The 17,067-nt window shown below is 33.4% G+C and overlaps 1 protein-coding gene across 1 annotated transcript; it reads left to right on the top strand.

The window, feature by feature from the left end:
* Positions 1 to 823: 823 nt before the first annotated feature.
* Positions 824 to 14,228, top strand: LOC133175156 (uncharacterized). Its single transcript, XM_061310276.1, has 6 exons — positions 824 to 918; positions 4,280 to 4,439; positions 6,897 to 6,973; positions 11,422 to 11,528; positions 11,973 to 12,082; positions 13,857 to 14,228. Exons 1-6 carry the CDS (start codon positions 824 to 826, stop codon positions 14,226 to 14,228), a joined length of 921 nt encoding a protein of 306 aa, XP_061166260.1.
* Positions 14,229 to 17,067: the final 2,839 nt, after the last annotated feature.

Consider the following 17,067-nt stretch of genomic DNA (forward strand, 5'->3'; position numbering starts at 1 on the left):
TAACACATATGATAGGAATATGGGACCGGAAATCTTTTCAATATATCAGTTAACTCTAAAATACACACACTTAAATTATATTTGCCAGGGAAAAAAAGCTTTTTATCTTTCTTTTTCAAATGCGACAATTCACAATTCTTAAGAAATCTGCCGGGGCATGTTGACTAGACTCTAACCATTATCTTAATTTTAAGCTATCAAAAACTTTCTTTATAAAAGATACATCTTAAATTTTTAATGAAAACAAAATGAAATGCATTTACCAATTCAGAAAATAGCGAAGACATCATCATACGGATACACTATCAAATCTAAAGGAAATCATCAAAAAGCTTTCTGACCTAGCAAGAGCATATTTAACAATAAATGATGGCAGAAATAACTGGTTTTGAATGTATGTAGTTCCATAAAATAACACTGCAGAAAAAAAAACCCTGTTAATATTCGGTAAGATGAGAAAATAATCGAAAATATATTCTGTTTTTTTTTTCTTTGAACTGTTTATTGTATGCATGGGTGTTTTCAAATAGAATTTGTGGTATTCTTGTGCTTGTGTAAAGGAAAAAATGAAATAGAAGTCTCTCTAAACATAATTATTGATGATTATTAGGAAAAACATACTTACATAATTAAATTGACTCCGCCTTGATGGTATAATTGACTTGAAATCGTTGATTTTAACGGTCGAAAAATGGCGTCGTTTGGCATGAGATCCTTTGTTTCTCATTGGTGTAGCTCGATCACCTGATCAGAGGGAGGGAAAAGATAGCGTTCCCTTGCTGTGATATGATTGGCTAATGCAGTCACGCGACTTTTCTGTCCAATGAATGCAGAGATTACCCACGCCAAAGAAGAGTCCCCACTGAGAAAGAAACGCTTGCAACCTAAGGCGGGGAAGCGTTTTGTGTCAATCATGGAGTAAGTATGCATAAATATTAGCTACATTTGAATAAATTTACATATCAAAGTATAGGCCAGTCAAATAATCAGAAATGCCTATCTAATGTCCAAGTTTTTAACGTTTAAAATAAGGGGGGAAAAATCATTTTTTGTTCGGCAGCCATATTGGTTGTTTGTTTTCTTGTTGTTTTCTTCTAAAGAAAAAATAGTATATTTTAAACTTCATATGATAATTTGTTTTTAAACAAGAGTAGACTATTTTATCCGAACAAATAGAAGCTGCATAAGGATCAGTGATAAACGACAAAAACCCTGATTTATAGTAAGATTTCCAACATTAAAACAAACAAGGCAGTTTTATTATCTACTCAACACTAAGTTAGGTACGTTAGTACGTGTTTTAGACCGTCACAATTTGTTGTTGTTCTAATACTTTTCTGTAGAATACAACAATTGCATTTCGTATACCATTGTGTAATTCCCATTACAAACAATGCAAGGGAGAGGATCTTAATTGGTGTTCGGTATATCTAAACTTATTACAAAAGTTAATTTAAATCCAGTAACAGTACTGAAATATTCTAACATGCTTAAAGTTCTTACTTAAATACTTCATGGAATGCAATTCATAGGATTAATAAAACTTCAACCCCCCCCCCCCGTACAATAAGGGCCTGTTTTCAGGGCGATAGCGAATAAGTGTCGAATAATTTGTCGAGGACAGAAGAACTCTCGAAGGAAAATGTAATTTTAGGGGATTTTTTTAAGAGAGAGAGAGGGGGGGGGGCAACTTTAAATAAACACAATTTTTAATAGCCTACATAAGAAAAAAACCATTTAATTACAAAATCTTTGAAAAAATCTATTTGAAACAGAAGTTCATACATTTTTTAAGATGGCATGGGGTATCCAATTTGTAAAAGAAAAAAAAAATCGAGACAAAGACTAAACCACCTATGAAACTCCCAGCCTTAGCTCTGTTCAATAAGTCGGGTTTGGTTTCCGCTAAATTCCAGATAACAATGGCGCGCTAAAATGGCATCCAACTCAAAATATGGCATGGTCAAAAGTGCCCGCGGGATCCAAGAAGAAAGTTGTTTTTCCTATCTTTAAAAGCAATAGAATGCGTTACAATTTTCCTTGTAGCAAAGTGCTTCAAATGTAAACAAATTGAAAGTGGATATATACATTTTAGCAGTGTAATATGGTATAATGGTATGTTTGTACAATCTTAAAAAAATTTTATGATTATTATTTAGGTTCTTATCTTTAAAATATCAATTCAATTTTAACGAGTTCCAGAAAATAGTAAAAAAAAAATCTGGACATTCGTACTATAGATTTTCAAAATATAATAGACATTAAAATTTTGAATGGGATCAAATTAATTCATATGTGCATCGATCAGGTCTAATACTATCACTAGATTTACCAACGTAGCTAGAATTACCTACATAGCTTTATTTATCTACCTGAGGTAGCTTTATTTAGCCGCTAAATCAAATTTATTTCTTAAGTTGGCATTTTCCTCAGGATGTGCAGAAAATGGCACTTTGATAATTATCAACCTTGAAATTAATATGAAAACCATGAAGACATCACTCACTGCTTCCTTTTTCTGTCAGTTGCAATCAAAGTTCTAAAAGTTTTTGGGCTATATATTCAACAGTTAATTTGTCACCAAACACTTCTACTTGAATGAAATAACGACCAGTTTCGGTTAACATGATAATTGATTGGTAATCATTCAGTACAATAAGAAGTAATCAACGCAAACAGGGTGATGTTCAGTTACTCAAACCATAGGCACTCATCAGCTTAGTTGTTAAAAAAAATTTATATCTACTGCATTATAAGCATAACAGTTATGTTTATAGTATAGTAGATATATATTTTTTTAATAATTAAGCTGGGGAGTGCCTATGACTCAAACAATGGAAATACATCTTTTGCATAAAAGTGTTCACACGCAGCACTGTTTAAACTATCTCTTCTTTGGACTGCTTTTTAGATTATCCCTTGTATAAATATTAGTAGACATTTACTTGCGATTTTTGTCTGTTTTAAATAGAAAGCAAATTTGTGAAAAGTTGCATTGAAATAGCTAAATAAAGCTACCTGAGGTAGCTAAATAAAGCTACGGTAGGTAATTCTAGCTACTTAGCTAAATGTACTGATTGTACTGGACCTGTGCATGAGAGTAAACAAGAATAGATGTGGGTTACCCATATCCTAAATATCCGACTTGAATTTTCACTATGCTCAGCTGATCTCTTAGGAAAAAAACTGCACTTAATTGTCATGAAACTGGTATATAGTTCTTCAAGTCCATAGCAAATACATGTACATTGTTTCACTAGCAAACAGCGGTGCTTGAACTTGCAAGATTAAATACCCTAGTTCACCACACAAGTCATCAGAAATCTGTTTAGTTGTTGGATAACCATTCCTTCATTTCAAAAGGAAAAAAAAACACACACACAATTATTGGATTTACATTCTCTCTCAAATTGATGAACAATAATCAAGAAAGTTATATAATAATTGGTGAAAAATTGTAAATCGAAGAATGACCTATATGATCAGGGACATAGTGCAAACATGCTATTAGAAAAAGAACTTAGATAAGTTATTTTACACTCACTGAAATTCTTTTAACTATAACTTAAATAAGTTACTTTTATATCCTACTTAGACATTGATTTCTTGGGAGTTTTGTATTTCCTGCCAATATGCATTGCATTTTGGGATTCCATTGTTTAATACTTGATGCAGTGCACTGACTCTAATGGAGAATTGGTGAGGAGGTGGAAATAAATAGCATTTTACTCCTTATTTTGAGGTTTTAATTTACATGGTTTAAGGTCAAGTTTTTCTCAATAAATAAACAATTTTTCCAAATATTTTCCCAAGTCTTTGAACAATTTTTTGGATTAAGCAAGGTTTAAATTTAATCAAACATTTGTTTTTGTCGTGGTGCACGAACAAAAACCTTTGGTGCATGGGTTGTAAAGTTAGGGAGGAATGACACAAAATAACTTGAACAAGTTATCATTTTATTGAAACTATTTTTGAGAAATAACGTGTTTGAGTTACTAATGCTGGGAAAAGTAGGTCAGAAGCAAAGAGTGGTAACTCATTATGACAAAAAAAGAACTCATTTGATTTATTTTTAACAATAAGTTGTTTGCATTATGCCCCTGACTGTATATTTTCTTGAAAAAGACTGAGGAGGCAGCTAGCATAGGAACATGAATACTTCATATTTACATTTCTGGAGAAAAAGTGAATTTCGCCAAAAGCTGTCAAATGGGGGCATCAGTGTTTTACAAATACATCTTGTTTGATATTTAATTAATGCTGATCGACTTCATTGCAGAAATTCCAATGCCGTGCCAATTCAGCGCTTGGTCAAAGTATTGAATGAGCTGAGTGGTAAGATGGACAACATCAACACCAGCCCCACATCTCAATCTTCTGCTACCAAGAGTGATAGGATTGGTCGGAGAAAGAAGCTGCCTGTATCCTCAGAGTGTAGTGTAAGTTATCTTAAAACTTTTTGTAAGATCAGTATTCAACATGAACATGTTAACTTTCAATGATATGGAATATAGTTCATTTGAACCCTGTTGTATTTGGACAATGACATAAGTCCCCAAATCTTGTGACATTTTGTTTGTGTCTATATTTTATTTTTATTATTGAATTTTGTTTCTACTTCAAAAGCAATTATGAAATTAGTTAAAATTCATGTTTGATGCCATTAAGGTCTTTCTGGTTATTGATTCTTAACCCAGGGTTTGACACTAAGGCACTTCCAACTGACCCAACTGTGGCCTGGTCATGTGAATGCACTTGAACTAGGCCGACTGGTCATGTGGATGAAATAAATGTTAATCCTCATTTCAGTCTTTCGCAGAAATATTCTAAAAACTTTTAAAGACATTTTCTTATTTGTCCGATTGTAAACTTAGTCATCACTCTGTAAAGGAAAAACTTCCCCACATCACACAATCGCTATTTCTTGCCACACTGTAGTAGACAAGTTACGTCGAAACTAGCTTCGTGCAGTATCAATTGGTATAACTAGTTTCTGAATAATGCATTCTTTAATTAATTTATTTAGGAATTGTTTTATTCAAGTTTGTTGTATATCCTTTAAGGCTTCTATAATATTTGCATGTCCCAATTTACCAAACTCAATTGGCTGCTACCTATTGTACAGTCTGTCAAAGTAAATTTTGACATGTGCTAGAGATGTTCTTTATTTATTTACATGTTCAAATTTGTCTGAGATAGAACTAAAAATAATAAAATAACTTGATTTCTTCATAACACTATTGTGTAATCAATATGCGCAGTTTAGAAAAAATCATGTGCGCGGTGAGAAAAAGAGAGAAAGGAAAGAAGGGCAGGGGTTGGATCTATCTCGTTAATATATGGAATCATGTAAATGTAAGGAATAACTGTAAGGATTTAGGTTTTTCAATTTGTGATAATTTTATGCATTAACACCTTCTGCATCTGAGCAAATTATCACCCAAGCAAATTCCATGATCACATCATTAAACCAAAAATCCTTTATGAATGGTTTTAAAAGTTAAATTACTTTGTTTGATTTAGCAGACCATCTGATATAAAGAATGAAGGAGTGCAAGGGGCAGACGATCCCCTACTCTAGGGAAAGACATTTTTCAATTCTAAAAGATCATGAAAAGTTATATTTTTCAAAAATTATATTGTCAATATAATCTTTTACACATTTGTTTCCTGTATTTTGTTTAATGAACTATTGACAAATAATTTTTTTACACTAATGTTTTTAAGGAATGTGAAAAAAAAGCTTCACGCATGATTCAAACTCTCTCCAAAGCTCACAGTTAGGCGAAAGACTGAATGCACCATTATGCTACAAAGTCTGCTAATTTCATGTTTGATGTCAGTGTGATTTAAATTAGGAGTTCGTTGAAGCGTAAATTTTTTTGTTTGATGTCAGTGTGATTTAAATAAAGAGTTTGTTGAAGCGTAAATTTTTTTTCCAGAAATGTTCGATTTTCTTATAGAATGGGTTCAGACTCCATTTTTTGGAAACATGAAATATATTTTACATTTACTTTTCTGTCATATAAAGGTTAATGAAGAATAGATACTTGACCCATTCATATTCAGAAATCATTTTTATGCCTCTAATAAACCCATTTTCCACTAAATATGCTTTACTGTCATCTATAAAAACAAATTATCAATCAAAAAGTCATTCAATAAAATAACTGAATCAAATGTGTTGAAGAAGACATTACGGAAAACATTATTTTAGAGAAATATCACTTTTCCGTGAACTTTGAAAATTGAGAAATATTTTGTCCCAGAGCAGGGGATTGTCCTCGCCTTGTACACCCCCTTTCTTTGCAAGTTTGGTCAGGGCTAGTGATTTTATGGTCAGGGCTAGTAAAAATTATGGAAAGGAGAATTTTGATAACAGAAAATTTAGTGAGTTTAGTGTGAGGAGATAACTCACCACAGGAGATGTGTGTACATTAAACATTATAAGGAATGGAAAAATCATTTAAATCTTTGTATCAAAGTTGACATGATTTTCCTGCACTGTTTATGGTAATTGAACAATATTTGATGGGTGTATCATGCTGTGGCGGGACACTTTACTATCTTTGTTATGGCCCTTGAAATTAGAAAAAAAAATCCTTTGTGTAAAAAAAAAAATTAAAACTTAATATCATAATGGCATTTGAAATTTTGGCTGCCTGTGGGGGCATTCATGACATTATGGCACATCTAGTTTAATTAGTATACATTTTCCACTTCAATCAAATTAAGCAAGAAATTAAAAGTTCTAAATGATAGACTGATTATCATTGCATTAACTTTTAACTGTAAAATCTGTGCTGAGATTTTTTTTTTATTTAGTGGGAAAATAAATATTTTGAAAAGCATGTAGTGCAATTTCATTTTTTAACTTATATTTTTTTTAATTACAGAATGCCACAAGAGATGTGTATAAAACATTGCTGAAAGGAGATGTAACCTTTGGCTACAACTTGGGGAAGGAAGTGAGGTAAAGAAAATATACTTTATAAATATATAGAGCACATTTCTTCTATTAAGTAGGTCAGTCTATTATTATGCCTAAATATAGTGTGTTTTGAAACAGACTTGAGTTATTATGTGTGTCCACTAATCAGAAGGGGGTCATTAAACATGTTTGATTTTTTTCCTGAATATTTCCTTTAAAAAAATAGTTTGGGTACTCTTTTCACATTAAGGCCTAAATTAAAATATTGTTTGTTTGCCCTCAGCCGACTGACCCATGAAAATTAGCCCGACTAAAATAATTTATACCACTTTTAATTTATATATTGTTTTATTTGATTCGTTTCTTATCCGTTTTCATCTGTTTTTGTTTTTTCATAAAAACGTGTGTGAGGTCATTCACACGCTTTGATTTTCCTTTTCCTTGATGGTATTAAGCGTGTTGATGATTTAGATTAGGAAGTGCATTGGACAGAATTTATTTTAACAGTTGCAAGGTCACACTAAATATAAGCAAAATATACCCTGGATTTATGTAGAGTAGATTTTTTATGAGGCCTTGGGCTACGTGTGAGTTACAACCAGAGAGAAATTTTACACAATTGCATATATACCGTATATACTCGCCTATAAGTCGATTTTTTGGGAGTTAAACTTTGGTCCAGAATTCTTTATCCGACTTCTACACGAGTTATAAAAAGATTGCTATTTTAGCGGGTCAATCCCTCCAATTTAGGCTTAAAAAATACAACCGACTTAATATTTGCAGTTGAACTTTGACATCTCAACTATGATATCTCGAAAACCATGGAAATATCAAAGTGATTTGAAAGTCCAAACCACATATTTTTAAGTACTTAACCCTAGGTGTCTCAATATCTCTGATATCTCGAAGTTTTTTCTGGGTCTTATTGAATTTTAGAGAATTAGGTTCAACTGTACTTTTGCTATCTCTGAAAATAGGATGATACTAAATTATATTAAAATATTTTGTTCATTTTCAAGAAGAAATATTGACATTTGGTGGATATTTCAGTAGTTATTTTCACATTATCCACCCATTTTGCAAACACTGTCAATGATTTTCCTAAATTCCTTGAAAATCAGTGTAAAGTTTCTATGTTTTAAAGCTTTAGATGTTTGTGCAAGAGTTCTAAAGTAGGGTAGGGTGACTGAAGGATGAAATACCCAAAATTACTTAAAATTACAATTTTTTTAGTTTCAAAGCTGTAGATGCTTGTGCAAGAGTTCTAGAGTTCTAAAGTGGGGTAGGGTGACTGAAGGATGAAATACCTGAAATAAATTAAAATAACATTTTATTTAAAGTTTTAAAGCTGAAGACATTTGTGCGAGAGTTATGAAGTGGGGTAGGGTGACTGAAGGATGAAATACCTGAAATAAATTAAAAATTACAATTTTTTTAAAGTTTTTTTTTTTAATTACTTTTTTTAGGTCACCTGAGTCACTCAGGTGACCTATTGCTATCCGTTCTCGTCCGTCGGCGTGCGTCGTGCGGTGTGCGTCGTGTGTTAACATTTGAACATTTTTAGCGTCTTCTCTGAAACCGCTGAACCAATGTCAACCAAATTTGGCATATAGCATTTATGGGTGAAGGGGAACAAAAATTGTGAATTCCATGGTCCCTGCCCCCCTGGGGCCTGAGGGGTGGGGCTAAAACCACCAAAAATAATGCAATCTTTAAAAATCTTCTTCTTTACTCCTGGACATCAAGCAGTCAAACTGTTGGCATCATTGAAATAAGCATTGAGTCCTCTACCAATATTGTGAAATTCATGGCCCCAGGGTCAGGGGTTCTGGTGCTAGGGTGGGGCTATATAGATAATATAGTGAAAGTGCATTATTTCTTTGAAAATCTTCTTCTCTGCTCCTGGGTATTAAATAAAGTAACTAAGTACATAGTTATGAAGAACAAGAGTGCCTCTTTCAAAATTGTGAAATTCATGGCCCCAGGGTCAGGGGTTCTAGTGTTAGGGCGGGGCTCTATTGATTATATAGAGAAAATGCATTAATTCTTTGAAAATCTTCTTCTCTGCTCCTGGGTATTAAATAAATTAACTAAGTATATAGTTATGATGAGCAAGAGTGCCTCTTTCTAAATTGTGAATTTCATGGCCCCTGGGTCAGGGGTTCTGGTGTTAGGGCGGGGCTCTATTGATTATATAGTGAAAATGTATTAATTCTTTGAAAATCTTCTTCTCTGCTCCTGGTTATTAAATAAAATAACTTAGTACATAGTTATGATGAGCAAGAGTGCCTCTTCCAAAATTGTGAATTTCATGGCCCCAGGGTCAGGGGTTCTGGTGTTACGACAGGGCTTTATTGATTATATAGTGAAAATGTTATTAATTCTTTGAAAATCTTCTTCTCTGCTCCTGGATATAAAATGAACTAAGTTAGTACATAGTTATGATGAGCAAGAGTGCCTCTTCTGAAATTATGAATTTCATGGCCCCAGGGTCAAGGGTTCTGGTGTTAGGGCGGGGCTCTATTGATTATATAGTGAAAAGGCATTAATTCTTTGAAAATCTTCTTCTCTGCCCCTGGGTATTAGATAAACTAACTTAGTATATAGTTATGATGAGCAAGAGTACCTCTTTAAAAATTTTGAAATTCATGGCCCCAGGGTCAGGGGTTCTGGTGTTAGGGCGGGGCTCTATTGATTATGTAGTAGAATTGCAATAATTTTCTCTGCTCCTGGGTATTAAGTACATAGTTATGAAGAACAAGAGTGCCTCTTTCAAAATTGTGAATTTCATGGCCCCAGGGTCAGGGGTTCTGGTGTTAGGGTGGGGCTCTATTGATTACATAGTTAAAATGCATTAATTCTTTGAAAATCTTCTCTGCTCCTGGGCATTAAATAAAGTAACTTAGTACAAGTTATGATGAGCAAGAGTGCCTCTTCCAAAATTGTGAATTTCATGGCCCCTGGGTCAGGGGTTCTGGTGTTAGGGCAGGGCTCTATTGATTATATAGTAGAATTGCATTAATTCTTTGAAAATCTTCTTCTCTGCTCCTGGGTATTAAATAAACTAACTAAGAACATAGTTATGGTGAGCATGACTGCCTTTTCAGAAATTGTTTCATGGCCCTTGGGTCAGGGGTTCTGGTGTTAGGGATGGGCTCCATTGATTATATAGTAAAATTGCATTAATTCTTTGAAAATCTTCTCTGCTCCTGGATATTAAATAAACTAAGTACATAGTTATGATGAGCATGGCTGCCTCAGAAATTATGAATTTAATGGCCTCTGGGTCAGGGGTTCTGGTGTTAGGGCGGGGCTCTATTGATTATATAGGGAATAGGCATGAATTCTTTCAAAATCTTCTGTGCGCCTGGGTATTTTTCAAACAAAGGAAGTGCATGATAAGGAAGAATGCCTCATGGCCCTTGGGTCAGGGGTTCTGGTGAGGGGGAAAGAGCTCTATTGATTATATAAAGTGAAAATGCATAATTTCTTTCAAAATATTTTTTCTACTACTGGTGATAAAGTAAAGAAACAAGTGTATAGTTATAATGAGAAAGGGTGCTTCTTCCAGAATTGTGAGTTCGTGGCCAATGGGTCAGATGTTCTGGGTAAGGATAGGGCTTTATTTATTTAATAATATGGTGAAAATGCATTTCTTTGAAAATCTTCTATGGTTCTGGGGATGTTCAAGGCAAACAAAGTAAAAGTTTTAATATGCAAGGTTATTTTTACCAGAATTTTGAACACCTGGACCATTTAGTCAAGTGTTCTAGTCCTGGCCAGGGCTCTATTAACTTGTATTCTGCTGAGCAAAGTTATTCCCCTTTGCCATTCACCTTTGATAATTAATCAATGTAAATAATGTATTTGAAAGCTTAATAGAATAAGAGAATTATGCAAGATAATTTATTGTATAATGAAAAAATATTTTCATAAATTTAATGACTTGGAAAGTCAGATAGGCAGGTAGATACTAGACCAATTATTTTGTTGATGCTAATCATACTATTTTTCTTGCTTTTGGGCAACAAAGCTTCATTTTTCAGTTTATAGATCCTCTAAATTGGTGTATTGTACTCAGGTGACCGTTAAGGCCCTTAGGCCTCTTGTTATACTCATGCCCCTAACTGATTGATAGAAATTTTTCAATTCAGTATCTGCTATGCATTACATGTGCATATTCTAGCATGTAATTTTTTTTATTTTTAAGATGGACATGATACTAATATAAATAAATTTAACCTAAAATTTACGAAAAAATATTTTATTACTCAAATTGTTGAATTTTTGTTATGTTAAAAAAATTTCAATTAAAAACATACACTGACACGTTGGGAGTTCTAGATTTACCGACTGCTTTCGACGTAATTAATGAAACATTGAACTATTTTTCACATTGGTAGATAATTTTTTTTCAATTCTCTCTTTTTGAAATGCCTTTGAACTTTTCTTTCATTGAATTAACTGATCATTTCCTTTGTTATAAGTTTCCATGGCACAGAAAATGAACTAACTACAAAAAGAATCACCAGGGGTGTAAGAGATGCATATGGTGGAAAGGAAAAGTGTCCTTTTTCCACAGCTGAAATAGAAGGTGAGCTTCTCTAAACCTTTTAATGCTATTAGCATTCTAAAGTCAAAAACTCATTCCAGTCATCCACTTAAGGATTTTTCACTAAACAGTTCAGGGCAAAATGTAGGCCAAATTACAAATTACAGAAGCTTATAGCACAAATACCATTGTATTAGACAAATAATAAACAAAGAATCAATATAAAATGAAAGATAAAAATGAAACGAGTCTCCTCTTTCATTATTGATGTTATGTTGAAATTTATTAGAAAAATTCTTGTTAGTTGGCTTAGTTAGTTTAAACTAACACAAAAGAAACGAAAACCAGGAAATCACACAAAAGTCCCAATTTACATACTAGTGTCAGTGTCCTTGTACAAGAACTTACTGCAGTGTGCTATTGATAGAGTATTTGTCAGCTTTCTTTTATGAAAAAATGTTTACTGATAATTTTCATCCTTTGCAGGAGCATGTCAACGCTACTTTAAATCCTTAAGGGATTCTGAGAGAAGGAAAGAGAAAGGAACTAACCAGAGACATGCTGTAACAAGCAGGAGGCAAAGCAGAAGACGAGAGGTATATTATTCGCCATTTGCACCCATTTTTAAGAATATGCTATTCCTTAATCAATTTCACATCTAAATGTCTTCTATCATGTACATTTAAAGACTTGATCAAGACATTTTTGAAATACTTTTACATGATATAAAATAATAATGGGACATTGACGTCTATTCTTCATTGCTGCTCTTTCAAAGTAACAAATTGCAAATAAATGTTATTGCAAATAATTGGTTTAAGAATTTCATTCATTATACCTACCATTGATCAATTGCTTGTTTTATCATTAAATTCAACATGAAATGATTAATTTTAAAATGGGTATCAGGTGATTTTAATCCCCAGCATAGCATGACAGGGTAGATAACTGTTTCACTTGCAGGATAACTCTTGTAGTGAAAAGTCCGTCTTGATTTTAACAGGAGGTGTATCATACTTCTTTAGAACAGACATGATATAATGTAGAAATGATATAATAAAGAAACTGTAGAGTTCTATCACGCATAAATTAAATGATCTATCAACTCTCAAGACACCCCCTCCCCCACCCTAATGACAACCACCACCACCAACAGAAGAATCAAAGTTATAAGGCACAGCTTAAAAATGAGATCAAATGAATACATTTCTAGATCTTATAAAACTTTGTAACTGTCATCATAACTAGATCTTTAGATGGTTTTGATACTTAAAATGTTTTTAGAAATTTCAAATTGTATGAAGATCAACAAAAATAATCATTGTACAAAAAATGAGATTTGCTCAGTAGTAGATTTATTACAGGTCAAGGAACCCAAAAGCAGCGGCTGAATTTAATTAGGGTTGAATTTATCTGAATTACTAGAAGTTAGGCCTGAGTATTGCAAGCTAACTAACGATACGATACATATCACAATACGGTCATGCACTACATGAACAGCTCTCAAAAATTGCATTTACAGTTGTCTTAACATACTATTCTTTGCTAACCTCCACAGTTATAATACAGATAATATTAAAAAAAAATATCGTGATACCCCTGCCCAAAGTTAATAAAAAGTGGATTTATAGTCTCGACATTGTATTTTTTTTCTTTAATAGCTTTTTTTCAGCATTTGTAAAACATTAAAATTTGTTTGGTTGTATGAGGAGGTTTAACCAAAATAATGAGAATTATCTTGTACTGTATCACGATGCATACATGGAGATACGATAAGCATATAGTGAGCCCTTGCAATCAATATGATCAGTGTATTGCTGTATCGTTACACCTCTATTAGAAGTATACAAATGTTAAAGCAGTCATAAATAGCATGTGTGACTTTTGGCAAATGCAGTATTTCTACTCTTTTTATACAGAGATTCAGCCGAGGTGCTAAACACATAGTTTCTGTTTGATACTTCAAGTGACGATATTCTGATAGACAAGTTCACGTAAAAAAAATATAATCAATCCCCCCCCCCTCCCCGAAAAAAAGATGATTTTTACAGGAATAAAAATAACAATGTAAATTTTATTATACCTCTGTGAATTTTTTTTCTACATAAAAATATGATGAATAAACTGGCAGAGCCTTGGGAAATAGTGACCGTTTTGGGGGATGATGAAATTGCTATTGTCCTCATAGCCAGTAAATAGGTCTATTTATATCTCTCTCTCTCTATATATATGGAAATTGGGAAAAAAAATTATATCTTATTTGTTATACACAATCCCCTTCCAGTTGAGGATTTGAAAAAAGCACAAATGCATTGATCCCTAGATTTATATTAAAATGTAATACTTAACATTTCCATATTTTATTTTCAGCGATGCATACGACTGCAAAAGGCCATCAAAACTGCCTCCTTTACATCTCTCGCCAAGGAAAAGGTACGACCTTTGCTGACTCCAGACTACATGTCATCAGAAGAGTCTGATATAGAGAATGGCGAAAGGACTTCTAAAGTTCGACACCTGTCTTGGCAGAAGAAGAAGTTTAGAAAGGCCAAGGAAGTCCTTGAAGAGGAATATGAAAGAACATTGCCCATCCATCTGAAGGGGAATAAAAGAAAAAGAGTACAACTGGAAATCCCATCCAGAAGAAAGCCCCCTGCTAGCTGTCCATCATGGGTAATACGTAGTAGCTGGAGAGACAGTGCAGAAGAGGAGGAGGAAGAGGAACAGGGTGACATCAGCTGATTTAATGACTGTTCCACTTTGCTCATGCAGGGGCATAGGACCTTGTTATCAATTGATTTTTGTCCTTTTTAACAGGAGAGTAATATCTCTGGTGTATTTATATGAGTTGGAGAAAAATAACACACAATTCAGATAGAAAGCTTATTTTTGAGAAATATATATAACATTTTTGAGCTCTTAGAGATATTTAATTAATTATTATTATATGTTGAATTCTAAGGAGAAGGAGAGCAATATGATAAGTTATAACTGTGATTTTCAAAGATAATTCCTGGATGTATTACTCACATGTTTTTATTTATTCCTTGAAGAACTAGCTTGTGAATGTCTTCAGCACTAGCAAGAATGTTTTTATTAATTTTGTATTTATTTATTCTTTAAAGAAATATCCCACAGATTTCCTTATTTATTTATCTATTTATATCCTTAAGCTCATTGTCATAGATGTTTTATTTTTGTATTTATTTTTTCATCAAATGTACAATTAAATAGATAAATTTATTCTTTGTTTGAACTCTTGTGGGTTTTTCAAGAGAAAAGAGAGCAAGAGTGAGATTTTCTTTCTTTTCATTTGTGGATACATGCACGAAAACATTAATAAAAAGGATAAACAAAGAATAGTTGTCCTTGATTTATTATTAGTTCTTCATGAATAGGTCTGCTTTACAGAAAAAAACTGTTACAGGAGAATTATGCATGTATTCAAAAATTCATTTAACCTTCAAAACTAAAGGGAATGAAAATCAATTGGCTGTATAAGTTTGAAAGCATTTACTGTAACTGTTTTACTGCTGGCACCTGACTTCAGAATAATATTATGAAGGGAAAAAGAATATAACTCTCCTTTTGAGCCTTCGATTATTTATGAAATATATGGAGATAATGAACAGTATTCAAGCTCAAAAGTCCATTAAAGAATATTTTAACAGTAAGTGGAAAAATACTATATTAATGTGAACAAAGCTCCTATTCATTCACATAATACCCTGAAAAGAATCTTTATGGCAACTTCAAGAGAGCTTTTATATGCAAAATGCCACCTTTAAATATGCAGAATATCACCTTAAATATGCAAAATGCCAGCTTAAAGGTTGTAAAAAGGCAAATTAAATTGAGATTAAAGGTGGCTTAATGGTGATTTAATGGTGGCTTAATGAAGTTTGGACATTAAGCACCTATAAGTCTACCTTAATGGTGGCTTAATGGTGACTTAAAGACTATCTAAAGTCAACCATTAAGGACCTGGAAGCTACCATTAAGTCACCATTAAGTCACCATTAAGCCACCATTAAGTAAGATATTGGGCTTAATGGTTGTTTCCAGGCAGCTTAATGGTGGCTTATAGGTGCTTAATGGTGGCTTAAAGATAGTCATTAAGCTACCATTAAGCACCTTTAAGCTACCATTAAGTCAAGCTTAATGGGAGCATTTCATCCTGTGATGTGGTATATTTGACCACATCCGCCGCGAGTCCTATGTGTTGATCAGATAGGCAGAACACTCCGTAGTCACCTTCAGTATTGGAACAAAGACCTATCAAGTGGTATGAAACACGTCGACCAAAATACGACCAAATGATAGATTATGTTTGCTAATAAGGTCATTAGAACGACAACAGAATTTACGAAATATTGACTTTAAACCAGTATGTTGAAATCCCTCTAATATGAACCTATCTGTTAGTAGCCTGCCTCGGTTTAGAAAAATAATTGTACTCGGAACATTCTCTCGAGTATTGGATAAGTCGAGAGACATAAACACCATAATCAGGTGATAGCGGAATATAACTACATAAATAAGGAAGTTGAGGATGGAAAAGCGTTTGTCATACGTTGGCCCTTATCGTCTATCGTTAGAAAAACATCCAAATAGGAAAAGATGTGGCAGTCTCTGTGGTGTCTTATTACAATTTCACTGGGATATATCGAGTCGACATATGAATGGAAGGTATTATTGTCTATAGTTAAATTAAAGGCCATAGCAAGTGTTTTCTTCTCATGTTTAAGTTCTGGAATAAATTCTGTATTAAAGAAAGAAATGAACTAATAAAGGAGCACATTTAGTCCGCATCGGAAGCCCGAAAGCTGGTCTGAAGACATACATGTGAATGACCAGGGGCCCAAGCGATGTCGAGTAAAATAATACAGGTCAATTTTGGAATTGATTTCAGCATATCAGTATACGGAATTTCGGAATGAACTTTGGTAGTAATGTAGAGTGTTTATATATAAATAGATATGAATAGAAAGAAAGAAATTAAATACTTTGATTTAAGTGTATTTTATTCTCAAAATTGGGTACCCTATGTAAGGAGTTCCATACCTTTATCCTTTTATTACACCCGAAATTTCTCGAAGTCAGATTTAAGCGACCCAAAGGCCTGTGGTAGGTAGGTAGCTGAAAAATTGTTTTTCTCTGAAAAAAATAATTTTAATATTTTTAAAAAATCTTTTTTCCAGAGTACATAGAAAAAGGAATTGCTTCCTGGAGGTTTAAAAAAGATTTCAGTCGGGCCATTTTAGCCAGTCAGTCGGGAGAGGGCAACCAAACATTTTTAGGTCACCTGAGTCACTCAGGTGACCTATTGCTATCTGTTCTCGTCCGTCGGCGTGCGTCGTGCGTTAACATTTGAACATTTTTAGCTTCTTCTCCGAAACCGCTTACCCAATTTCAACCAAATTTAGCATATAGCATCTATGGGTGAAGGGGAACATAAATTGTGAATTTCATGGTCCCTGCCCCCCTGGGGCCTGAGGGGTGGGGCTAAAACCACTGAAAATAATGCAATCTTTAAAAATCTTTTTCTTTACTCCTGGACATCAAGCAGTCAAACTGTTCG

This window comes from Saccostrea echinata, unplaced genomic scaffold, assembly GCF_033153115.1.
Source record: "Saccostrea echinata isolate AGI-Se365-2 ecotype Australia unplaced genomic scaffold, CSIRO_AGI_Sech_v1 ptg000061l, whole genome shotgun sequence".
In the NCBI taxonomy this organism is placed as follows: domain Eukaryota; kingdom Metazoa; phylum Mollusca; class Bivalvia; order Ostreida; family Ostreidae; genus Saccostrea; species Saccostrea echinata.

Excerpts from the sequence above, each read along its gene's own strand:
- LOC133175156 (XM_061310276.1), top strand. The coding sequence starts at position 824 with ATGAATGCAGAGATTACCCACGCCAAAGAAGAGTCCCCACTGAGAAAG. Across the intron at positions 4,440-6,896 it reads CTGTATCCTCAGAGTGTAGT|AATGCCACAAGAGATGTGTA; the intron begins GTAAGTTATCTT and ends TTTTAATTACAG. Across the intron at positions 11,529-11,972 it reads TTCCACAGCTGAAATAGAAG|GAGCATGTCAACGCTACTTT; the intron begins GTGAGCTTCTCT and ends CATCCTTTGCAG.